The 27,284-nt window shown below is 39.4% G+C and overlaps 1 protein-coding gene across 1 annotated transcript in view; it reads right to left on the reverse strand.

The window, feature by feature from the left end:
* Positions 1–26,926, reverse strand: part of LOC126297730 (WASH complex subunit 1-like) — a 69,945-nt gene extending 43,019 nt beyond the window's left edge. Inside the window, exons 1-3 of the mRNA XM_049988871.1 lie at positions 26,505–26,926; positions 21,726–21,991; positions 12,819–12,962 (exon numbers count right to left, since the gene is read on the reverse strand). Of these exons, the coding sequence (XP_049844828.1) occupies positions 12,819–12,962; positions 21,726–21,959 (378 nt within the window). The 5' untranslated portion in view covers positions 21,960–21,991; positions 26,505–26,926. The remainder of the gene's footprint in view (positions 1–12,818; positions 12,963–21,725; positions 21,992–26,504) is intronic.
* Between the last annotated feature and the right edge of the window lie 358 nt (positions 26,927–27,284).

Here is a 27,284-nt window from a genome sequence, read left to right on the forward strand (position 1 = left end):
CATTTGGTACCCCATATGTTTGTAATTTTGTTATTGAGTAGCACTCTTGGAATTTATTTTGTAAAGGAACATTTGAAAACAGAGATCAGCATTTCTACTTTTGTTTTGCTACACTCAATTTCAGTTCCTGTGTCATCCACAGATATCTGGAAATGCTAACATTAGTGTCACTGACAGCCTTTATGTATGATCAGAATTTTTTAGGTTCTGTATGAGCTATTCTAATAAGATTCTATCATAGTAGTCACTGAAGGTTTCACAAATTCACTTCTGACATTTAATCAAGTTTTATTTAGCATTTTTCTATCTATATAGCTCTAAGATTTGTTTTACAACTATTGCACAGTAATGAAAATGAAAATGAAAGCTCTAAAACTAGCTGCAATAAGATAATTTGTTTCATATTTTATATGACAGACCTGTTTTAGCTTAATTGCCATTATCAAGTGATAAGACTAGCTATACATAAATTGTGACTGTTTTATGTTTTCATTTGTATTAGAAGTTATGTCTAGTTGGAAGTGACAATCATATTCCATCTACAGTAATTTTTTTCTGTCAAGTTGTAATGAGCATATTTTTTGTAATTAAAAATATCTTTGGTAGATATGTTGACAGATCAATATTTTGACAGTTCTTTATTACAGATATTATGTTACATTTTGTTGTTTTTATTTTCCTTTGAATTTTGTCTATAGCCTCTGTATGATTTGTTTTCCATATAACAATCTCGTTTCATATTTATTATGTCAATAATGTTTTTAAGATAGTATGTGTGTTTAAGTTTGTGTGTTCATTTAGAATGTGTGTGGATATTTTCTTGAGTGGAACAGGGAATTATATCTATGCTTTATAGATCTAGAAAAGGCATATGACCGGCTTCCTAGGAGGAAGATATTGTCTGTTCTATGAGATTATGGAATAGGAGGCAAACTTTTGCAAGCAACTAAAGATCTTTACATAGATAGGCAGGCAGCAGTTAGAGTTGACCGTAAATTGAGTTCATGGTTCAGAGTAGTTTCAGGGCAAGACAAGGCTGCAACCTGTCTCCACTGTTGTTCATATTATTTATGGATAATATGTTGAAAACAATAGACTGGCTGTGTGAGATTAAGATATGTGAACACAAAATAAGCAGTCTCGCATATGCAGATGACTTAGTTGTGATGGCAGATTCGACTGAAAGTTTGCAAAGTAGTATTTCAGAGCTAGATCAGAAATGTAAAGACTATGGTATGAAGATTAGCATCTCCAAAACAAAAATAATGTCAGTGGGAAAGAGATATAAACGGATTGAGTGCCAAATAGGAGGAACAAAGTTAGAACACGTGGACAGTTTCAAGTACTTAGGATGCATATTCTCACAGGATGGCAACATAGTCAACGAACTGGAAGCGAGGTGTAGCAAAGCTAATGCAGTGAGTGCTCAGCTACGATCTACTCTCTTCTGCAACGAGGAAGTCAGTACCAAGACTCAAGTTATCTGTGCACCATTCAATCATTTGACCAACTTTGTTGTATGGGAGCAAAAGCTGTGTGGATTCAGGTTACTTTATCAATAAGGTTGAGGTTATGAATATGAAAGTAGCTAGGATGATTGCTCATCTATAGTAGATGGGAACAATGGCATGAGGGTGTCCACAATGAGGAAATCAAAGAAAAACTGGATTGTGAAATGTGGATTCTCAGTCCCCCATATGCGCCAATTTTGCTTATTGACAAACCCATCCAAATGAAAGTGGACTTGATTGCTAAACCAAACCATGCACATACTTACTAATTCCCATCACACCCGGCCAACCATGCAGTTTGAACATCCTGACACAAACCGTTCAGAAGTTAGGACAATTTTATTTCATATAGTTCAATAATTGCACCCTGTATATTACCTAATTGCAGCTAGTCTTGGAGCTTTCATTATCATTGTCTTCTAATGATGTATGCTACGCTGCAGGTCCAACAGAATGTAATATATTGGTCAGAAGTAGTTGTTTAGAAGTTTCGTTGCAGAGACTTTATATCATAAAGGGTCCCTCTCATTACAAATTCTTATACCAGGTACATAAATATCCAACGTTTAGCCCACTATTCCTCTAAACTTTAGGCACATTTTCTCTTCATGCTCCGACCTAGAGCTAAATATTTCTAGTTCCTCACTAAATACAAAACTACTGCCCCTTTATCTACTTTGCTGAACATACAAATCTTACCACTTCTTTTAGTTGCTCTTTGTACTTTGGTACCATTGTTGCCAATGCCATTTTCAATGTGGACAGTGTCAAAGAGATCAGGTCTCTCTGTTGCTATTAGATTTGATACAATATCATCATGAGTAGGCTTCTGAACTACTTTTTACTGTTAATTTTCAGAGAAGGCATTTTGCAAGATGTATTGTCATGCATCTGTAATTATACCAGTCAATAGTTTGATGAGTAAAGTGTCCTCCAATGATGGCATTTTTGTCTAATGTTTTTGGTAGTGTCTGAGGTGAAAGACCCAGTTATAAGGTTATGTCCTCCTTTGATCCTGAATCTTGCTCAATATAATCTTAAATGCAGCTTCAATATCTATCTTTGTAGATTTGAGATTCTGTCTACTCCAACAAAAACACTACTTCCATTTTCCATTAATATATACTTTCATTGTATGCTTAGATTTACCCCAAATATCTCACCAGTATCAATTTTGGGTTTTAGTAAGCTTTCTGTACCTCGTATAATGTCAGCTCCTCCCCCCTCCCCCCCTCCCCTCCCTCCCCCCCCCCTCCCCCCCCTCCCCCCCCTCCCCTGACATCACATCAAACCTTAAAACACAAACCGCACTTGCTTCAGTATCAGTTAAAGAGCACGTCCTGTGAAAGACCCACATCTACCCTCAGGTTGTCATATAAAACACACTCAATTACAATATGTCATTTTGACAGCTGTGTTTCACGTCTGAGACACTGGTGGCACCTCATGACTTAAGATTATGCCATGTATCAATGGACAATGTCCCACTCTTCTTGTCAGGGTTGGAAGTAAGTAGGCTATGTCACACTGAAGGTTTCAATGACTGCAGCTTATTGCTCCTCATTTACAGTCCCTGAGCCTTCCAGCAACACATGGTCTTCCAAGTCACATATGTGGTAACAGACTGCAGGGGGACTGAACAGTGACCAGGTGATGGAAGGGACCAAGCATCCATGGCAGCCGCATCAGTAAATTTATTGCCCCCGAATCCCTGGACCCTGGAACCCAACAGTACATTATTTCTTGTTCCTGCTATGAGAGAGAGAGAGAGAGAGAGAGAGAGAGAGAGAGAGAGAGAGAGAGAGAGAGAGAGCACTGGACTTCTTGTCCCACCCTATCTGCTGGGTATATCTGACCAATACCATGATGAGCACTTTGGGAATCTGAGCAGGTGCCATCTCATCTGCTCCAGTACTTACAAGATAGGAAACAATTCTACATATGTAAACTAAAAATTGATCCCAGAACCCTTTCTGAAGGACGAATTCAGGAAACAAGACAGAGAAGCTGACAAAGTCCCCCTGCTTAGACTCAGTGGTGTAAACACTAATAAAATCCAGGCGGCAATGTAAAAAGTAGTATCAAAATGTAATTCTTCCCGTACCCTTTCAATTAAAAACATAACCTAGGCCTCTTTAGTAGCCAGGGGGAATCCCTCCTTCAGCCCTGGTTGTGGACTTCATGCACAAAGCAGCATCTACCTGTAATTACTTGAGGTTCTCTCAGCCTAGTCTGCTGTTACTGCTTCTCTACTGACAACACAATACTCACCCCACCACCTTTTATACTGGCGGGTCTGCGTCTCATGACATCTAGTGCTCAATTTCGCAATACACAGGGCTGTCCAGATGCTTTTTGGTCAGATAGTGCATAAAAATGAATGGCACATTACACTGTGCGGAACACAGATGAAAACAAAAGGACTGTGCCACATAAAAGCCTGTCAACGTTGATTTTAAAATCTGAGGTTTATCCCTCAACTTTGAGTTTTGCACACCTCTCTACTCAATCATTAAGGAGCATTTTCAAAAATGCAAATAGTTTTTCTGTTGAGTGAATGTTTTAATTCCTTTTGAATGTGACTATTATTAACCCAAAATCTTACAAGACAGTATACTTACAAAGTTAGAATACCAGAACACTCAAATAATGGTTTAAATGAAGTTTGGGAACAGACACCATAAATTTTCCTGACCACCGTTTTCTAATATAAGTATATTTTTATGAACACAAAAAGTTACACAAACTATAATACCATCAGAGAAAATGGAGCAGAAGTAAGCAAAGTAAATAAGCTTTTGTGTTTCGTTCTCAGTGACAATGGAGGCTATTCTTACAGTGAAAGATTGCAGTACTGAGTTTCTGCACAAGTTCCTGAATGCATTACATACAAGAAAGGCTTTTAACCTGTCTTCTATCCTACGATTTTTAATGTTTGACTTTACTGATCATTTGATCACTGTGGTAACATTTCATTTTTACAAGAATTCTACATCAGAAACTGCAAAAGCAGTGTTTTGTTGCTTTTAAGTAACAATCTCTTCTCTATAAGTGATGAGGTGAACTTAACGATGAATCTGTTTGCCAAATTAGTAATGTCACATTCTACATCTTTTAAGAAGAAAATTTTTGTAATACTCCATTATGTTTAGTGGTAGATGACTGATATATATTATGAAAAGCAGTGGACCCGGCCCCTCCACTTTTTTCTTTTTACAGCTTGCCAGTCAGATTCAAATCTGATCCCTGTTTGATGACATTGAAAGAAATATTCTTCCTCCTTATTTGCTGGATATGCAATGAACCATTGTGGAGGTGTTTCCCCAATTCTTGAATGATCCATATAATGCAAATTTACAGCATAGGCTACATAATCAAATTATGTTGTAAAATCAAGGAATATATCTTCTATCCTTGAATAATCTTTCACAACTGCAAGTGCGACACCCACAAAACAATAAATTGCATAGTCTGTTTCTGCTCTCTTCCTGAATACATCTTACAGTCTAACAACAAATTATGAACTCAGTACCAATTAAATTCAAAGAAAGCTGCAACACTCATTTCATTCAATATTCTGTCAGTTTTTATATTTACTTTCATCACAGACAAGGGTGACATAAACTGCTAACAAAAGCAAGGCAACCACCAAGCCAGAACACTACTGGGATTTCAGTGTACTCTTACTCAGGGACATTTTGCTGCTACACCTTACATGTGGCTCTCCAGTTTATGTCTGAATGTCAGTTGACTGGCTGCATAAAAAATTATTATCCGAGTCATTTCTGTTAGATACCTACAGTCCATACAGTAAAAGAGCAGCCCCAACAGATAAAGTGGCCACTGTGTGGCTGCTTAGCACATTTACCTCGACTGATCACGTAACGTGATTTTGGAATCAGCTAAAAATACTATGGTGGTGTTGGCTATTGTTTTTTTGTCACATGGCTTCAGTACTGCTAGCAGCTTTTTGTACATCACAGTTGAAAGCTGGCAACATCAGTACTGCCAGTAGCCTGGTCTCTTGTTTCACGGTCTATATGCAAGTGACCATAAAGCATTAAACTATCATTTCAATCACGTAGAAATATTAGAAAGGCGAATCATTCAAAAAACATTAGGTTCACAAAAAACTATGGACATATGGAAATTGTGTAGTATTGATGAAATTGATCGAAACTGAGAGAACATATACGTAGTAATAAGAAAAAGATGACTGGTATTTTCTGGACATTAATATTAAATGCAGGAGTGTTGATAACCTAAAAGATCTACAAATATTTGCGGGACAAGTAGTCAACAACACAATATTTCCACAAAGTAAAAAAGGGGTTTGAAAAACAAAAACTAATATGAAACAACTGAAGAAGTGTTTAGGGAAAAAGTATTGAGTGTGAAAGGATTAAAAGGTAGGAGAGTGAAGAAACTGGTCTGAAGTGGTCAGAAGAAAGGAAGAGAAAACACAGTTAACATGTGAAAGAATACTGGAAGAAAAGAAGAGAAGAGAACAATGATAATGAATTAAAATTGGCATGTGATCCATTGTTGGCCTATCCAATAATAATAATAATAATAATAATAATAATAGTCATTCCATGCTGAGTGGTTTAGATGTTCCCGCACATCCGTCACAGATTTTGATGAAATTTTGTATGAACATTTGCACATGTACCCAATTAACATTGGTAAATTTTCACTATCACTAATTCAATACTTCCGGATATATAGTCATTTGTTTGACCCCATCATAGGGATGGCATTTACTACTGAAACACCTGGTTTTTGGTTCCACCAGTTCTTTTCTTCTCCAGTTTAACCTGGCTATTAAAATGGCAGATATTGAGAAGTACACAATCTTTTATGGAGGCTGTGAGACAGGACACAAACTGGGTATGGCATTTTCTGTGAGTAAGGCTCTGGCTGCAAATGTATCTAGGTTTGAGGCTGTGAGCCACAGAATAGCAGTTTTAATAATAATAATAATAATAATAATAATAATAATAATAATAATAATAATAATTTTTAAAAAACAGAGAGATATAAAATATCATTTGTGAATTGCCATGCACCTACAAAAGAAAGTACATTCCACATTAAGGATGAATTCTATGCGGAACGGGGGTAGTCACAGATGCCATCCCAAATAATTGTAAAGTCCTATTAGGAGACATGAATGCTACAGTTGGGAGAGAGAAGCATTCCAGTCAACAACTGGAAGAGACAGTCTTCATGAACTCAGCAATGACAATGACATCATATTCATAACCTTTGCAACATCCAAAGGTATATTCATAAGCAGCACAAATTTCCAACGGAAGGATATACATAAAGGAACTTGGGTATCGCCAGATGGTAAAACAGTTAATCAGATAGACCACATTGCAACAGATATCAAAGCAAAGAACTGGGTGAGGGATGTGAAGACAGCAAGGGGTGCAGAGTGTGGGAGTAATCATTTCCTTGTAAACAGCTGGCTAAAAGTACAAATCAGAGCTAAAGTTAGAAGCAACCTTACAAAAGTTGTCCACTATCATATCGATGCACTGAAAGACAACACAAAGAAAGAAGAATTTCAGCTCCAGCTCAGCAACTACTTTGAAAATCTGCAGAAAGAGGTTTCACAAGAGAACCAGATGAAATGTGGAAAGAAGTTAAGGATGCCATAAATGAGGTAGCGAATGTAGTCATCAAGAAGCGGATCAGAGGCAAAAAGATTTGGTTTGCGGATGAATGTATTAAGGCATTAGATAAGAGAAGTGAAGCCAAGGAGAGCTGGTTACAAGGGGCTGATTTTGTACAAGGCAAAGCACAGTTCGGAGAACTACTCAAGCAACCCTGAGAAGAGCAAAGGGAATGTACATTAAAGGACTGATAGATGAGGCTCAATAAGATTTCTTGGGGAAAGAAGTGCAAAAGATGTACCAGAAAGTAAAATTCTTCAAGAAGGGATATCAAAGCCGCCAAAAATTCATCAAAGACAATAATAGGAGCATACTCACTAGTGAGCTTGACATTCCTAAAAGGTGACAATAATACTTCAGGAAACTCCTCAACTGTGAAGAACCTAAAGACCTGTATGAACTTCAGTTTCCTGACATTGCAGATTCAGACTATCCGCCACCCACACTGAAGGAAATAAAGACTCAGACAAGGATGCTAAAGAAGAACAAAAGCCCAGGAGAAGATGGAACCAGGCAGAAATCATTCAAGCTGGAGGGGAGGGACTCCCCAAGAAAATTCACCAATTAATCAAGGGTATCTGGATTCTGGAGGATATTCCAGATGATTGGAAGACAGCTGTCATATGCCCTATACACAAGAAAGGTGACCAAATGAACAGCACTACCTACAGAGGAATTGCCCTACTGAATGTCTGCTACAAGATCTTGTCCAACTGTATACTGGATAGAATACAGCCATTTGCAGAAGAAGTGATTGGTGAAGATCATGTCGACAACATCTTTGTGCTGCGACAACTCACCGAAGAGTTGTGAGAGTAGGGCAAAGAACTTCATGTGCTCTTCATAGATTTTAAGAAAGCGTATGACTGCATCTACTGGGAGAGCCTGAGGACCTGCCTAACAAAGTTTGGAATACCTAAGAAAGTCATCAGCCTAGTTGGAATTTGTCTCACTGATTCAAAAAACGAAGTGAAGCTCAGGAACCAACTCGCAGAGAGCTAAAGACATCTGAGACAAGGAGATGGTGTGTCATCGGTATTGTTCAACCTGACACTTGAAAAGATAATGAGAGAAGTCTCTCATAAAAGCTTTGAGGGTATACCTGTAGGGGGTGAGGAAATCGTGCACCTCATGTTTCCTGATGATGTGGCCCTGTTGTCCAGATCTAATGAGGAACTAATGAGGATGAGTGAAAACATGGAGGCGGAAGCAAGCAAAATTGTACTCCTTGTGAATAAATCAAAGACGGAATATCTGGTGATGAGCAGGACCCATGCTTATTCAGGAGACCCACTCCAGCCTTTGATAGTTGGAAACCAATCATACAAAAGGGTTTGTGAATTTAAATATCTGGGGGTAATCTTTACAGAAGACACAGCATGGGAAGCAGAAATCAAAGCGAGGATCCAAGCCGCCAGCCGATCATACTTTGGTCTCAGTCAGCTTCTTGCATTGCGTGGTCTCTCGAGGCATTTCAAACTCCAGCTGTATAAAACGATGATTCAACCCGTAGTACTGTATGGCTGTGAAAGTTGGAGTGTCCGGAAAAAAGACTTGAACAATCTTCTCGTTTTTAAGTGGAAAGTCTTAAGGAAGATCTTTGGTCTGGTACAAGATGAGATCACTGGAGAATGGAGGATCAGACACAATTGTGAACCACACGAAATGTACAATGGACCAAACATTGTAGGACTGATGAGAACCAAGTGCCTTGTATGGGCATTACATGTCAGTCAAATGGATAAATGCTGATGGCCTTTGAAAGCTATGGATTATACTCCCTATGGAAGACATCCACTATGAAGACAAAAGAAGAGATGGAATCCCTGAGCACTTGCTGCAGATTGGAATAGAGAATGATTGGCACCAGGAGCCACAAAACAGAAGAAGGAAGAGGAACCTTGCAGCAGCGTGCGGTGGTCTGGGCCTGCTTGTGTAAAGTAAAGTAAAAGTAATTAAAATGACTCAAAAATGCCAGTTTCTCAAATAATCAATTTTCCATTTTTCATTACTACTATTTCCAGTAATAAATGAAGACTTCAAAGAAATACTGAAAAGTTCTAATGAAGGTGAATAAGTAGGAGATGACAATCAAAATGGGGTTGAGGCTGTGGCAGAAATCGGTCTCACTGTGGAGGAGAGGGGTGAAGTGGCAGCGAGAGCAAAGAGTCACAAGTTGATAAGTTCCCTGCATATTCACTTTTCGACGTCATCAATTTTTCACCCTGAAGCATCCACAAAATTAAGGATTCAGTTATTATCCCAAGTTTATAGCACAACAAAAAAATTAAAGGTGTATGTTTCAAATTTACTATCACTTCCAAAGAACTCTGTGGATGTTTCCTCCTTATATGACGTCATAAGTTTGTCATGCTTCCACCCACTTTTAATCTTTTAATGCAAATAGAGCATTCGTAAAATATTTCCAAACTAGGGATGATGCCATTTTGCAAATCAATCGATGTCCGAGGACGACAGCGAGAATTTGCCGTATAAACCAGGTGGGGGAAAATCTTTCACACTGCACTTTCACACATACCATCAAACAGGCTACACTAGAGATGGCATTACTGTCTATGCATTGCTGTACCGATTCTTATGTTGTGCATTTGTTGCTAGTTTCTAACTATATGTGTAGATATTAAAATAATGCTGATCGATTTTCCCAATTTTATAATAATCCAATGCTTGAGAGCAATGAAAATTTTATGGATAAAGACCACTCACTTTTTAAAAAGTTTTAATTAAAAACTGAAAATTTTAGTACAGCTGCTGTGGCAAATTGATATGTCGGTTCTTTTACTCTGTTATTAGTAAAAATGAAAAACCTGTTAAACAACTGAAGTCCAAACAAACACTGAAAAAATACCAGTTATTCAGAACTAAAGTTTCGGTATCAGTTTTAACTGGACTGTTTTTCACATCCCTACCCCATAGAGCAGCTACCAACAGTGCAACAATGAGTTTTCGGAAACTTTGAGACATTATATCATCTGGCAATATTTTCTTGAAAGAAATAAAACTAAGCAATCTTGTACAACTTTTTGCACTCCCTTAAGTGAAATAACAAAAAATAAATAAGAGATTTCCTGAGCAATTTTCATACAGATAATAAAAAAAAAAAAAAAAAAAACACACAGACGCTTGACAAAATGTAGATTTTACCTTCTTATATTTCTGGAAGTAATTGTGCGATAAACCTAAAACTATGTACATAAGAACTTACCAATACAAGAACGTGGAATATAAAAATTCATTCTCTTACTGTTTCCAGTAGTAGACAAGTTGAGGACAAAGTTGATGATTTTTCTAAAAAATCCCAAAAATGCCTATTTTTGGCCCACTTTCACTTTTAAAAGAAAGAGTCTTCTGCAAACTCTCTTTTCATTAGAAATACCATGTTCTAAACCGCCTAAAACTTATATTTGCTTTTGCAATGCGAGCATATAAGGCCCTAAAAAACGTCAAGGTAGAGGTGCATTGAAAATGGCCCCACATGCCGATGGCACTCCAATTAAAGCTGCTTTCTTTTATTTGTGTTCTACAAATATTTAGTACTCTCTGGGGAAGGGAATATCAAAAGTCTTTATGACTAGGAAGTGAGAAAGTCCAAATAACTCGAGAAACTTCAAAAAAAGAGATGCTGTTTTTCCGTTGTCACTACAGACTCAGACTGGTTATAAACTTCGCAATTTAACTATGCATTACCAATGCAGTGGAGATGATCATAGTAAAATTGTTGCATAACAGCTGCACCACACACAGCCTTCAGGTTTTAGATCATTGTCATACTGTGAAAATTTTAGTGAAGCTTACAGCAGTCTTCCTGACATTTTGGTGGAATGGATTTACATTATAGAGAATTATTAGTATCTCTCTTCATTTTGTAATGCTATTTATTTGCTAGTTTAATTCCAGTTTAAGATAAAGCATGTTTTATGTTAGCACAGTTTGCAGCTAATGTGGAACATTAGAGTACCGATGAAAAATTATATAAATGTGTTACAATGGCCCATGGTGGTACAACCTCTGCTGGTTCCTTTCAAAGTGGGAAAACCAGCACCAGTCAGCGTAAGGGCCACACATGATAGCTGTGCAACAGCAGCCGTCGTTGGGTTTCTTTACCACAAGTTCCCAAGCATGATAACTTTTTCATCACACAAGTTCACAAGCCTGATGCTACATTTCCATAAGTGTCAGAATTACTTATTCCATTTCATTTCATTTTTTATAAAAGAATTTTATAGAGTTGAAAGCGGTAGAGGTGTTTCAAAAACAAAAAAAACTGTTCATTTCAAGTTTTTCGGACTCAAGCTCATTTCTTGGTCATTAGAACTTTTGATATTACCTTCCACAAACAGTATTAATCAATTTTAGAACATAATAAAAGACATCAGATTTAAGTACCAAAAGAATATGGGCCCCCATTTTCAATGCACCTCCACCTTTTCGTTTTTAGGAAGACATGCTCACTTTGCAAACCCAAATTTAGTTTTTAAGGGGTTTACAATATAGTCTTTCTAATGAAAAATGCTTTTAAAAAGAGTTTGCAAAAGACTTTTTGTAAAAGTGGTTAAAAAATAGCTGTTCTTAGAAAAATCATCAACTTTGTCCTCACCTTGTAAACTATTGGAAGGCACGTGAAGATAAAATTTTATATTTTAAGATCTTGTATTGGTAAGTTATAACTTGCATGGTTTCAAGTTTATAATAATAATAATAATAATAATAATAATAATAATAATAATAATAATAATAATAATGTAATGCATCGTGATTTGAATGAAATGAGGTACAGAAAAGTCAGCTTTCTGCAAAATTGAGCTCGCATCAAATTGTCAAAATTCTGTCAAGTCTTGTGTGATTTTTCCAACTGTAATATCACGATCCTGACCAGCCATCCAGCCATAATTAGAATTTGATGTGAGCCTGCATGTGGTTTGAAAGGCGATACGAATTATACGCTGTCCAATGAAAACATTTCAGCCAAGTAACCCTATACAAAGTAATCACGTCTGTATCTTACAATTAAAAGTGGCCTTGCTTCATAGTATTAAATCTAAGATTTTTTTTTATTTTAATTTTTGTGTGGGCCTCTAGATTGCAACCTATATAGACTGCACATAAATGTGGCCCTTTTATGAATAATGAATAACCAATATAATTAACATAAATTAGACCCTTGACCTAGTAACACAACAAATCTGATCACACTAATCCTTTGTCAACAGCTACACAGGGTTAGTCTTAGCTCCTCCCAAACAGGACATGAAGGCTCAATGGTACCGACCGGCCACCATGTCATCCTCAGCCCATAGGCGTCGCTGGATGCAGATATGGAGGGGCATGTGGTCAGCACACCGCTGTCCTGGCCGAATGTCAGTTTCCGATACCAAAGCCACTACTTCTCAATCAAGTAGCTCCTCAGTTTACCTCACAAGGGCTGAGTGAGCCCACTTACCAACAGGACTCAGCAGACCGGATGGTCACCCATCCAAGTGCTAGCCCAACCCAACAGCGCTTAACTTCAGTGATCTGACGGGAATCGGTGTTACCACTGCGGCAAGGCCGTTGGCTACACAGGATTATTCTATCATTACAAATTTTCAAAATAAATTGCACTTACCTGCAACTCAGAAGCATCTGGATGCTGATGTTTAGATTTGATATTTATATCAGAATATTTAAATTCCAATGGTTTGGTTATGTTGAATATGGACTCATAATTTTTGTGAACATCTTTAGCTGGATACTTAGCACTGGAAAGGACCTGCCAAAAAAAAATAGACATCTGCATTACAATACGAACACGCAATACTAAGACGCATCAGGTAATAGATTATTGATACACTCTGAAATTCTGAACATAGGTGAGAAAATATGTACAGAGAGAGAGAGAGAGAGAGAGAGAGAGAGAGAGAGAGAGAGAGAGAGAGAGAGAGAGAGAGAGAGACGTTAGCTACAATCAAGAATGCAGGTATAAGAGTTGAAGGATGTGAAAGAAAAGCAGTAGTCAAGAAGGAAGTGAGAGAGCTGTAGGCTCTCCTCAATTTTATTTAATCTGTATTGAGTAAGCAGTACAGAAAACCAATGACAAATTTGAAGAGGGAATAAAAGTTCACAGAGAAGAAATAAAAACTTTAATTTGCCAATGACACTAATTCTGGCAGATGGCAAAAGTTTTAAGTTTTGGAAAGAGCAGTCGAACAGACGATGGCCAAAGAATGTACACAGGCAATAGCAAGAAAAGCATTTCTAAAAGCGACATTTGTTTTCACTTTATATAGATATTTATATTATGAAGTCTTTCCTGAAGTGATTTGGAATGCGGCCTTGTATGGAAGTGAAATGAGGATGACAAACAGTTTGGACGAGATGAGAATGGAATTTTTTGAAATGTGGTACTACAGAAGAATGCTAGGAACAAAAGGAAATTCACCTCTGTCCCGCATGCCAATGACCATTTGTTCCAGTTAGTGGCAGTGTGCACCCCCCCCCTCCCTCCCCCCCCCCCCCCCCCAACCTTTTCCTCTTTTTCCTGTCCCACTTTCACTTTTAATGCAAGGTCATGGATCTGGCTTCATGAAATGAAGCAAATCCTCCTTCACGTCTCCCCTGCACACTTGTGATGAGCATTGGAAAGAGCACGCACAAGTGCTACATGTAGTATAAATGTAAGACTGGCACAATCATAAAGGTGGGTAAATTTTCATGAATACTGATAACTTATCATGTGATCATAAAACTTTAGTAATTTGGTAACCTAAAGGTGAAAGTGAAATGATGCCGAATGCAGTTACAGCAAGATTCTGGTTCTATCCTGTAAATATTATCTCAAAAGCATTCCCAATGTTCCACAAAACTCGTCGGGTTTTCAATTGATTCATAAATTCTGAACCAATTTACCGAAAAACTACAAGACGACAACGTTCCATACAGGAATAGCTAGCTGCTAACTGCATTTTTTGAATAGGCTGACATGTCAAAAATAAAGTTCAACCACTAAAGACATCCTTGTCTGGCGAGAATCTAGTATGTATGCCTGTAACTGAGCAATCCATATAGGACTGCTGACATACCTACATAGAAAAAACAAATTTACACCCCCCCCCCCCCCCCCGCACACACACACACACACACACACACACACACACACACACACACACACACACACACACACACACACAGAGAGAGAGAGAGAGAGAGAGAGAGAGAGAGAGAGAGAGAGAGAGAGAGAGAGAGAGAGAGAGAGAGAGAGAGAGAGAGAGAGAGAGAGAGAGAGATCAGCAGACATTACATGAAAAGTGTGGAAGTGGTGTGATGATGCAACAAATAGGTGTCACACTCTTCCACTGTTTCACTGAACATTACAAACACTGATGATAAGAGTAAGGTTTCCCATTGTATTTTGCCATAACAACAGCTCGATCTGCTGCTGTTGTACCTAATATATTCAAGTCCCAGTATAAAAGCACAGGTTGTCAACTAAGGGAGAAAAGCACATCTATTAATAAGTATCCCTGTGAAAAGCACTGTATATAGCACACTGATGAAAAAGAGCATTATGAAAGTAAGAATAGTACTTCAGTTAAGAAGACATCACACTAATATTGTGTGCACCACCTTTAGTGTTGATAATAGCCTCCATTCACCAAGGAATACTGTCCACAAGTTTCTTCAGGCATGCCATATCTATCTGGAGCTGCACACTGATGATTAGATTCCACAGAGCTACCAAATTGTGGGGATGTCTAATATGTTTCACCACCTGTTCAAAATAGTCTCAGATATTTTCTGTGGTACTGAGATCAGTTGAGTAAGCAGGCCAGTTGAGGTGCAACAGGGTGCCCAAGTGTTCACGAAGTCGGAGAACAGGGCTGTTATCTTGGAATACATGGGTGTGCACACCATACCCATCATGAAGCTGTAGAAAACTAAGCAAAGTTTTGTCACGGAGAATGTTGAAACTAATATCCTGGTTCTTGTTCATGGTCACTGAATGTTGGTTGGTTGGTTTAAAAGAGGGGGAAAGGGACCAAACTACGAGGTCATCGGTCCCTTGTTCCTAATAAAACAATTTCACAAGTGTGAGAATAAAACAGACGAGACATATAACACAAAACTGAAAGAAAAGAAAGACCACAAGAATGAAGGAAAGGCAACGAATACTAAAAGGAACAAAAAGAGGACAAGAAAACAACAGAGAGATGGAGGAAATAGTCAGAACAGAGTAAAACAAGGAAGCAGATTACAGTGGCTGGCCGACCACAAAAATAAAAAGGAAAAAAACTCCACCCTAAAAGCACTAGGTTGGAGGACACAGAGGGACAAAGGACATGCGCTAAAACTCAGATCGAATGATAAAACCCACCCTCACGAATGAAACATAAAACCAAATTAGCCGATGAGATGATGTCTGCTAAAATCAACGATGATGAGTCCGGCAACTGCATATGAAGTCGCAGGGCAGCCAAAGAAGGACATAGCAAAAGAATATGGGCCACTGTCAACTGGGCGCCACACCGACACTGATGGGGGTCTTCACGGCGCAGGAAGAAACCATGGGATTCACAGGCATGGCCAATGCGGAGCCAGCGGAGAACCACGGAGTCCCTTCGAGATGCCCTGATTGAGGACTTCCACACATTCGTGATCCACTTAATGGCTCGCAGTTTGTTGTGCACACTGAGATTTTGCCATTCCGTCTCCCAAGGCTGAAAAACCTTGCGGCGTAATAATGAACGCAAGTCAGTTGCTGGGATGCCCATCTCCAGAAGTGGTTTCCATGTAACCTGTTTGGCCAGACTGTTCGCAAGTTCATTTCCTGGGATTCCGATGTGACCAGGGGTCCATATGAACACCACTGAACGACTGGACTCCTGGATGGACTCTACCAAAGGATGGCGAGGGTAGCACTGGTCAATAGTTTTCAGGCTGCTCAAGAAGTCAGTATATAAAAAATAGACTCCCCGGGGCATGAACGGAGATACTCAAGTGCATGAGAAATGGCCACCAGCTCTGCAGTGAATACACTGCAGCCATCGGGTAAGGAATGCTGTTCAAAATGGCCGCCATGAACTTAGGCAAAGCCAACGCGACCATCACCACTTTAGAGCCCCAGAACACATCAAGAATCGAGAGGAAGTGACAGCGGAGAGCTGCAGGGTGCAGGGTTGATGGAGTCCTTCGGGCCACACGACAGGTCCAGACGAAGCTGCGGCCAAGGCATACACCATGGAGGCGTACATGAACGGACTGCGAGTAGAAGTGGTAAAGGGTAGGACTCCAGTCCAGAGAGAACAGACTGCATGCGAACGACAATTGTTAGTCCAAACCTAGGTCACCGATGTGGGAGATAGACTGCTGCGGGCAGAAAAAGGAGATGGTAATTAGGATGCTCAGGAGAACTACAAATGTGTGCTGCGTAACTGGCGAGTAGTAATGCGTGTCTGATCTGCAATGGAGGGAGCCCAGTCTCCACCAGTATGCTGGTCACCGGACTTGTGCTAAAAGCTCCTGTCGCTAGTCGAACCCACAGTGGTGCATAGGGTCAAGAAAATGCAACGCTGAGGGTGCTGCCAAATCATAAACCACACTCCCATAGTCCATTCAGGATTGGACAAGGCCTCTGTAGAGCGGCAGCAGTGTAGAGCAATCTGCACCCCAATTGGTGTTGCTCAGGCAATGGGGGGCATTGAGGTATTACCAGCACTTCTGCTGAACCTGACGAAGATGAAGAAGCCAAGACAATTGAGCGTTGAAAACCATTCCTAAGGCTGCGTTCACACTGCCGGCCGGGCTGGGCCGGGATGATGCGTGCTGGCTCGGCTTGTGCCTAGCCAGCTCAGGCCGACGTGTAGTGTATTCACATTCCGCGCCGCGCCGAGCCGGGACAGCGAAATGAGGGAAAATCCACTTCTCCAATTTTCATGTCTTAAAAATTCTTAGCGGTATGTGGGACTTCGCCACATTGTTTTATGAACTTATTTTTTCCTTAAAAGCATTACTTACGCCGTGAAAAAAGAAAAAGTCTACTTTTCGTTTCGTAAAGCTTCCCAACCGATTTTGAAGAAAGTATGCGGCTAAAAAATCTGATTTTTGTATACGTGGTAGTGTAACACTTTAGCTTCGTACTGAATCATTTATCTTTCCATATTTCTTAGCAGTCATTGTGAAATGATGCTATTTGTCAACGTTGTGCACTTGATTTACAAATCTTGCAGTGAAAATATTATGTAGCAGGTAGCTTACTGTTAAATCCGTTTTAGACCATACATTGTTGCGAATGAAATGTAGCTAAAAGTACCAAAAAGGTTTTGAAATGACAGCTATTCAGTGGCGTCAGTGCTGTGTCCGCAAGCCACGGAGTTCGCGCGGTTACAGCTTGGCTTAGTACATGTACATGTAGAAGTGTCAATGACATAGGTCTGATAAAATTTGGTGTAAAACTAATCACAAAAACAAACTGGAGATTTGTGATACGTTTACTGCAGAAACTGAAACGCAATTCTGTAGTCTCGTTGTCTACTTTGACAGAAAAAGTAATGGAGAGGTAATGAAGTTACTGTAGATCGACACAGATGTGCGTTTCATTGTTCTTCATTTTTTTTTCCCCTTCCTTGGCGGGCTGCGCTGCACTGTCAAGGTAATCCCCACACTTTGGATAAATGGCTGTTAGTTGCCGGAGGCCAAATAAATAAATTTAAAAAAAATCCCAACCCTTCGACAGCTGACAAGCAAGTCAGTGGAAAACGCAGCTGCAGTCAACAGTTGCTCGCCTTTTAGCTAGTCTGTGCTGTCGGTAGAACAATGTCTTCACTCTTTTATTGGTATTGTTTTAACTCTGCAGTAACTCTTCGAGTTTTGAAGTACAGAAGAACTAGTAGGTTATGGATTCATCCCATAAATAGCGACAGACATTTCGGAGAGTTTTTTTCTTTACATGAAGGACTTAAAAACTATCCTGAAAAATTTTATTCATATTACAGAATGAATCATAACACATTTGAGTATGTGCTGCAGAACATTCAAGACAAAATTTCGAAACAGAACACAAATTTTTGCAGAAGTATAACAGCAGAAGAAAACTTGTGTATAACGATAAGGTAAGATTCGTTAGTACACACTTTTTGGTTCGCAGTCGACTTTTGTGCAGCATTCACTACCTCCAATTAATTGTAGTCATGCTTTTGTATTTTAAATTTCACAAACGCTTACCTCTGAGGGGAAGAGAATTTATAGGACTTGTGAATATCATTAGTAATGAATTAGCTTTGTCATTTTGGGCAATGTCTTGCTGCGCCTTCAACGAAGAATCGCAGAAATACTCCTTCAGAATTTTCCAACTTTTTTCTTCATGATGCTGCGCTTGGCAGTGGTGATGATTCATCATGTGGAGCCACTGATGACCTCACAGAATTCTTTTCATTGCCTTGTAAGATAGGCAGATTGATAGGCGAAGAGTTTTGAGATAATGCCCTTTGACTCAGTGGTTCTATGTCCACTAATACGGAACTGTGCATAGCTCTTGGAACTTAGGAAAATCATATGACAGAACAAAGCTCGAGTGGAATTGCATTTTAATATACTATTCCCTGGATCACATGACATTTTGCCAAGTTATATAAGTTATTCTCTGTAACTGTCTCTCAGGTCTTTGCATTTCGATTTCATTATTTTAATTTAAATAATATAGTACAGCCATGTCTCTTTAAATATTTATTGTTGTATAACTGTGAAATGACATGGACTAAGTAAATATCTATTGTGCAAACAAAACTGTAAAAACTTCGCCCAACACCATACTTGAGTAACACATTTTACGATTTTTTTTCTCAGGTATCTGTCCACTGGCATCTCCTTTCATGCACTAGCATCGTCATAATGATCTGGGGTACTTTGTCTTACTAAAACAGTTATCTTATTTTGATAAGCTGAAATTCATTTTTATTAGTACAGTTCATACCAATTAAAGTTTCTTCTTTCATTTACTTTTTATATTTACGTGTTGTGTTTAACACAATAATCAGCATTAGTATAGTCTTATACATGATTAATTCAGTCTGACAAAGTTCGGATAGTTGGTCAATTTCACACCTATGCATAGTGTGTTGGTAGCACTTCGTTGCCTTGCCTGTTACGCTGTGCAGCAGACTTTAAAGCTGTGCAGATCAGCACAAGGAAAAGGCGAGGGGTCTCGCTCGTTTTGTGCACGACTGTATACCTCGCCACTCTAAATTGGCGCCCAGCTCATCGTCAGACCGCAAAAGAAGGTCCCTGTCAAATATGATACCCCGTACCATATTTAGGCTCTTATGGGGTGTGATGGTTACAGAAGCATCCCCCAGCTTGTCACAAGCGAGTAACGCCCATGACTGGGCAGAGTATGCTGTTTTGATCAAAACCGACCCTGACCGCATTTTAGATAAGCCCTCCACCTCCCAGAACTTTTCCTCTAAATTCTCAACAAGAAACTGAGGCTTCATCATCATGAAAGATTCCCCAGGTACTGGGGCAAATAAGATCTGCTGCCGTACATAGCCTGACGTCCCTCGTTTTGTGTGGCCAGGGAGGGGAACAATTTGGGGTCATACTTCTGTGCGTTGAATTGAGCTCGTGAATACTTAGTGACTGCTGATGTTTCACCACCAGTAAGAGATGATGGACTACGCTTAATCGCGTATCATCCACCCTGATGCCACCTGCTCCAACCAGGGGACCTCCCCACAGGTGCGACCCAGCTGCAGCAAAGGCCACCTGGCAGGATGGCCATTGCTAGGAGTCCCGATGCCCCAGGGGGGTGGCAATACATGGGGAGTTAACGACGCAGGCATCAGCAGAGTGATCCCTTTGTGTTCAGGGGCTACAACCAACAGGGTATATGGCAGCCCCACCACAACGGATTGGCTACTGTGCTGGATATCAGGTGCAAAGAAGTCCATGGTCATCATCAATGCAGAAAGTGACACTGCATAGTGCATGGCAGAAAATGCACCCAGGAAGGTGTCCTCATCCAAGAGATGGAGAATGGGCGGGACTGCAGTGCGATGACGAGAAAGTGGGCTAAAGTTCTCAATGCACGATCGGCACAATGCACCATGTAAGGTGCCCTTCCCCAGTTGGCTCGCGCTTCAGGAAAATTTTGAAGAATGGAGGTCAGACCCTACAGGGAACCATCACATAAAGGCCAAAACGTGCGAAACTCATTTTAGTCACCTCGTACGACAGGCAGAAATACCTCAGGCCTATTCTTACCCCGGGACCTGCAGGGGGATAACTGAATATGTGGCCCCAAGTCACCAAATGAAAAACACCTCCAAAACATCACAAACTTTCCTCTGGTCTGAACTAAATCCTCCACCACACCATGTATGTCTACTTGTGTCTGTGTATGTGCGGATGGATACGTGTGTGTGTGTGTGTGTGTGTGTGTGTGTGTGTGTGTGTGCGCGCGTGTGTATACCTGTTCTTTTTTTCCCCTTAAGGTAAGTCTTTCCGCTCCCGGGATTGGAATGACTCATTACCCTCTCCCTTAAAACCCACATCCTTTCGTCTTTCCCTCTTTCCAGAAGAAGCAACTGTTGGTTGCACGAAAGCTTGAATTTTGTGTGTATGTTTGTGTATCTATCGACCTACCAGCGCTTTTGTTTTATAAGGAAGCAAGTACTACTTTTAAACATGGGCACATAAATCCACACTGCAGTGTAAACTTTGCTTTCTTCACATCATTTGCCTTGACATTGATCCTCTTCAGAATGCTTTTTTTTCTTACATAGCTAAAGCCTCCGTCCTCCCTCCACACACTCCTATCAGCCCCCCTTTCCACTCTACCCCCTTCACCCACACAACATTTTAAAATACACTTTTCCAAGACTACCACTTTGCCAAGCTCCACACAGCTTCACATGTTTTTGTTACTTGTCCCAAACTCTTCATTCTACCAATGTGTTCTGTGGAGTTGGGTTCCATACTGGTGTGCAGCAATAATCAAGCAAAATACATGGCTTCCCTAGCAGATTCCACACAACTCAGTAAGCTGAATGTAACTGATCTATGGGGTATTGTCTATCGGAGATAACATACCGTGTGTTAACAACTATTTCACTAATTTTCAAGTTGTTCACCTTAAGCTGCAGATATCTGCATCTTCCCCAGACTTCAGCTCCTTGATCTCAGAAACACAATATATTCCCCCCTTAGGTCCCACAATGGTAGTCGAGGCATCCATGGGACTTATAGGGTTTATGGGCTGTCAGCATAAACTAAACTACAAGCCCAACTTGTCCACTTCTGGCCAATAGGTTGAGGAATTTACGTTTGAAACCACTACAAAATAGACTCATAAATTAGAACAATTACTCAGATAATCTAATAAATGGCAACAGATTAAAACTTAGTTAGTGGTAACTAACTCCTGTTGTACCACAACAGGAATGAGAGTAGCTTTTATAAACAAAAACGGAGACAACAAACACAAATTAGTTTAAATAATTAATATTTTCAGAAATTCACAATGTGGAAAACTGTTACTCACTTTAGTTGCTTTTTTACTTCCAGTAAGTTTGTTTACTTTAGCATTGGCCACAGCTGCTCTCTGCTTCAGCTCATTTAATTTCATCTTGCTCTTCGATATCTTAGAGTCGATCCGTTGTAACATGTCACTCACAACATTATTCAAATAATCTAAGGCATCTGCAATTTGGATTATCATTTCTTCTTGACGAAGATCACAATGGACAGTTGGCATTTCATAGCTAACCAGCCCCATTTTTTCTTATTTCTTTCTTCTTTTTCTTTGAGCTATAAGAAAAATGGTAAAATGATTAATTCTCCATAAAAGTGAAAAGAAATACTAAATATCAATATGCCTGCTGTTATTCAGGAGAGCTTGCCCACATCAAACTATCTAAATTATAATTTTAATAAATCATCAGAGTGTTACTGCTACAACATAAACATTTGAGAAAGTAGAAATGTCCAAATCCACAATGAGATAACATACTGACACAAATCTTATGTCTTTCTCCTCCTACTCCACACCATTCCCACCAGTTCTCTCTCTCTCTCTCTCTCTCTCTCTCTCTCTCTCTCTCTCTCTCTATCTCTCTATCTCTATCTCTCTATCTATCTATTCGGTCTACAACTTTGCTTCTGCAGTTTTGCAATAGACGGCAGTAGCGGCAAGTGGGGTTCAGGTGGTTGGTCATAGGTGTAATACAATAGCCTTAAAGGAATATGTAAACATAATGATATAAAAATATTTGTCGATTTGTGATTGCATCATAAGGTTATTCCTGATTAAGTATGTTAAATTACATACCCATTTCAAGCAATTTGCGGTAAGTTTTAATTTTCTGCTTTAACAAGAAGAAATCTGTGCTTGTCGATCTTAAAAATGCTGGGTAAGACCAATGGTGAGGGAACTATTAGTGGAAGAACGTGCAGAGAATGTTTTCAACGCCTTAAGTAAGGTGATTTTGATGTCGAAGACCAGTACGGTGGGGGAAGACAAAGTTTTCGTGGCTACTGAAACAGATGAAGACAGTCACAGGACACCATTATCAAAAGCAACTGATGTGTTTGAGCCCAGCACTGAAACACAAACAGCCACAATACAATGATAGACATGTAAAGGTAATTTTGCAGCAGGTCAGTGTTCGACCCCATGTCACAAAACCCACAAAAATATACATGGAAACATTAAAATGAGAAGTCCTATCTCTCCCACTGTATTCTCCATACATCGCTCTCTCTGACCACCACCTTTTTCGATCAGTGACATACAGTCTGGTTGACCAGCACTTCCGAACATATGAACAAGTGCAAAATTGAATTGATTCATGGATCTCCACAAAAGACACCCAGTTCTTCCGCGACAATGTTTTTAAAAGTTTTTCATAAAGCCCCCGAACTTCGAGAAAAAACTGTGGAAGAAAAGTTTTAGGCCTAGTAGAAAAAAGCATATGAGAAGGTGGTTAAAATGACAAATCAAGAAAGTGTACCTGGCTGATCACACACAAAATAACTGGATCAGCCAGGCATTCTGATAATGCTTTAAAACTTAATGTCCCACTATATGCTTAGAGGACAAGTGAGTTGGTAAACTTGTTTTTGTTCTATTGTCTGAACTTAAAACTTCATGTACTGATATCTCTAAACCGTAAGTTGTAGGATCCTCTCACCAGAACAAAAAGCTACAAATCATCAGGCTATGTCCTACACAAAGACAAATCAGAAACACCTCATCTCCTCTAAATGGGTAGGAAAGGGCATACCACTGTAAACTGGGTGGATTTACTAGGCGCAGCTTATTGTACATCTCTCCTAGGCATGCTTGTTGTTACCCGCATACGACACTACACAGTGAGACAATACAATGTAGGGGACAGAACACTGAGCCCCAAGTTTTTCAGTACATGCTTTCTCAACTGCAATAACTGCTATTCTTTTCCCTGAATTACCATTTGTCCTGGAAGCCAAGGGAATTTATTACCTTCCTTCATGAGGCTTTGTGGATGGGAGAGGATGTCCTGTGCATTTTCTCTGTTATTTTAACTTCCGAGTATACACATTGAATAGTTTGAAGGGCAAGCTTATTGTTCACAAATAAATTGTGAGACTGGTTTTAAAACAAAAGGAGAAACAGTTTGAACTCTGGAGGACTAAAGTATTAGCCTAAATCATCATGAAAAACTACCACCTGGCAACAGTGGCTTTCTAGCCTCAGCCAATAAACTTTGTACAATGCTGGTATTGTGGACATATATTGCCAACACAATCCCTTCGGGTGAATACCATCGTTGCTATTTAGAGAGGTAGGCCTCACTGCTTATTACAGTGGGCACTCTTAATCTAGCCAGAATCACACACACGTCTTCTAGAACTGGAGTATACGTGCCTCTGTGTTAGCCATGACAACTTTGGATGAAGTATGAGACCCAGAAACATTATGTTAATTGTGTACCTCATTTGCAAATGATGTGTATTATAAATACAATGAGAAACCTGCCTCTTCAACCCACACCACCAAATTCTTAAATGAGAGCTACAGCTGAAGTCGAGAAGGGGAAAAAAATGTTGCAGGGTAAAATATATATAAATATTTTACAGCAGAGAAAACTAAAATCAGTCACAACTGCTTCCTCCCAAGAATTTTTATATTCTTGGCAGTAAATTATTTCTATTCTCTCTAAAATCAGGTCACAAATTGCTATATAAATTCAGGATGCATTACAAATTGGTCTGTAATTTTAAAGCAGAAATTTCTTCATCTCATCTTCTTCACTTCAAGCATAAGGGCTTTCTTTTGTTTTGCCTGTTACAGTACCCAGCACTTCCTTGTCATGATCCAAGGTTGTTTTGGGTACTATTAGTAATTGGGAGAATTCATATGGCCAACTTATGCGGGTTGTGCAAGTATAGTTGGATGGTGGGGGCTGCTACTTTGCAGCCTTCAAACCTATCCAATGTTCTTTTAAGGCAGTTGACATCACATCAGCTGAGAAGAGTGCTCCACCTACCATCTTCGAAGGATGCCATGGGTCTGATGATGGTCATGTGATATGACCGAAACCGGTCACCTATGTTCTTGTAGCATACATGGTGCAATCAAGACTGAATTTTAAAAAGAAAAAAAAATTAAAAGTTCTTTTTAGGGTTTACTCTCCTAGGTATCTTGACTCCCCTATGCCTAAGAGCCCTATCTAAATTTCACTTATAGCTGGAGATGACAGGAAAAAGGACACGGTAAGGAGAGGTTTGATATAGGAGAAAGGGACCAATAGGTCATTGTGGGACACACTGTCTGGCTTGGGTGACCCTTTCATCAGTAGCTAAGCTACCATCGATGTGGCTCTCAGGATCCAAAGCATACAAACCACCTCACCTGCATGACAGTGCTATGTTAAGGCTGTGTCCTCCCCCCCCTCCCCTGAGGAGTGGACAACTACAACAAATGAACAAACATGTATATTTAAATGTCACAGACATACTGTTTTTTACTGTTTTGTTGTAGAATTGTTTTTGTGAGACTTTTGTAGTTCTCTATTAATAAATTAAGAAAGAAAATTCCTTTCATTTTGCAAATTTTGACAGCAGACTGTACATACCAGCAGTAAAAGGACACTCAAAAAATCAGAACTCATACTATATCTTTGAGGCTCACTAAAGTACAGTGCAACCTATGCATATTTACTAACAAACATTCCTACTAAACTTCATGCTAAATCACAGTATACTGGTATAAATCAGAAGTGCCCTATACACTCAACAACAACAAAGGAGGAGGAGGAAAGAGAGGTAACAGAAGAAAGCTTTAACTCTGCTGAAACATAAAAACATGCTCATGAGTCAGCCTTCCAGCTCAAATATTTTTATTGTGAAAACCTTGAAGCCTATGTACTCACTTGCATTTAGTATAGGCAACTTAACAATAAACTAAATTGATGCTTCATAGGCATCAGAGGCTAGAAGCACTAAATGTGGTTAACATCTGAGGCAACAGAATAAGGCATTCTACCACATGCACATGATGTGAATCAAATGGATAACATGCATGGGAATTGGTGTAGGTAGAAGGAAGAATACAAATTATTGTAGGAATCTTAAGTGTGTCATCATCCATGTAAATAAAGAGAAAAACTTAGGCCTATAATTATGCAGCAAGTTTTTCAATCTAAAATAAAGTTTTCATTGTGTTCTGTGTAAAACAGATTGCACTGTTTTCATGAAACTCGTGCATTTTACAGTGTGTAAACGTGATATGAACTTACGACAACAATCACTTCAATTTGTTTAATATGAGTAGTTTCTGAGTAGGATAGTAGGCCTATAGTTCTTATAATCTACGTTAAGTGCTTGGGCACTGCACTTCGTGTGCAATAACTGAAATGCTCAGGTTCTTACATCTGTTATTCTTGCTACTATGCAGCAGTAAGATAACACTATTCATGATTAGCAATTTGAATGTCAACGCAACTGAGTGGCAAACACAGTTCGCATTCGGGTAAATAACAGAACACTGACACTTCATGCGACTGCAAATACTATGCCACAATTAAAAGCAAGGACAAAGAATTACAATCAATGCAGAAGTAGACTATGTGCGTCCAAAGGAGTAACAGCAACAAATTTTCCAGTAATCCTTCTCATAAGTATGCGGGGACATGTGGTACACGTTGCTAATGTTTAACGCGTATTTTTAATTTTGTACAGACTTTGTCGTGTGAGTTTTAAAGCTGGTGTGTAGTTATCGGCATCTCGTACAATGGGACATTAAATGAACCTGGGATCAATAATTAACAAGTACAATTACCTTTCTATGCTTGCACTATTAAATAATTAATGTACTGGCATCACATGATGGTGTACATTCATGACGTTTGACAATCCGCAAACGTCAGGCGGAGCTGTTTCGCGGAAACATCAAAACAGACGATGACCGAACAGAACTCTGGGTACGCAAGTTTTTGTTGACATGTAAACTTGAAGCAAATGTTCCACTTCACTTTGCTCCGTTCAAAGATACACAGACAAGGCAGTTCAGAATGTGTGAGTTATGATAAGACTTTTATGCTGAGGAAGAATTTATGCGATTTTATTCGGCAACACCACAGCATGAATGTAAAGTTAGGTCAACATAAAAGAAAACCGTATGTAAAATTGGTGACAAAACGTTTTGGCTGCACTAGATCGCCACATCAAAATTGATGTCATAGGGCAAAGACTTTAATTTATACGGTGGCCTCTTGTATTTGCAATAACTGCTCTCAGTGTCATGTCTGTATTTAAAAAAGTTGAAAAATTCCCATTTGATTGACGCATTTTTACTGAAGACGACATCTTACCAAACACAGTGAGAAATAGACAGACACTAAATAGTGTGCTTGATAGCCTAAACCTCTTCCGGGGAGCAAGGCTGATGGTCCTCAACCAATAAGTGAAAAGACCTAGTCATCAACTCATCATAAACTGGGTTGATGCGAACAGGATTAGGCAGAAAACTGATAGATACAAAATGTAGGGCAAGTTACTTGCGTGTAAGTTAGAACGAACAGGGATAAGAAAGAGATACTAAAGAAAAATTCAGAACTGC

The sequence above is a fragment of the Schistocerca gregaria genome, chromosome X, assembly GCF_023897955.1.
Source record: "Schistocerca gregaria isolate iqSchGreg1 chromosome X, iqSchGreg1.2, whole genome shotgun sequence".
In the NCBI taxonomy this organism is placed as follows: domain Eukaryota; kingdom Metazoa; phylum Arthropoda; class Insecta; order Orthoptera; family Acrididae; genus Schistocerca; species Schistocerca gregaria.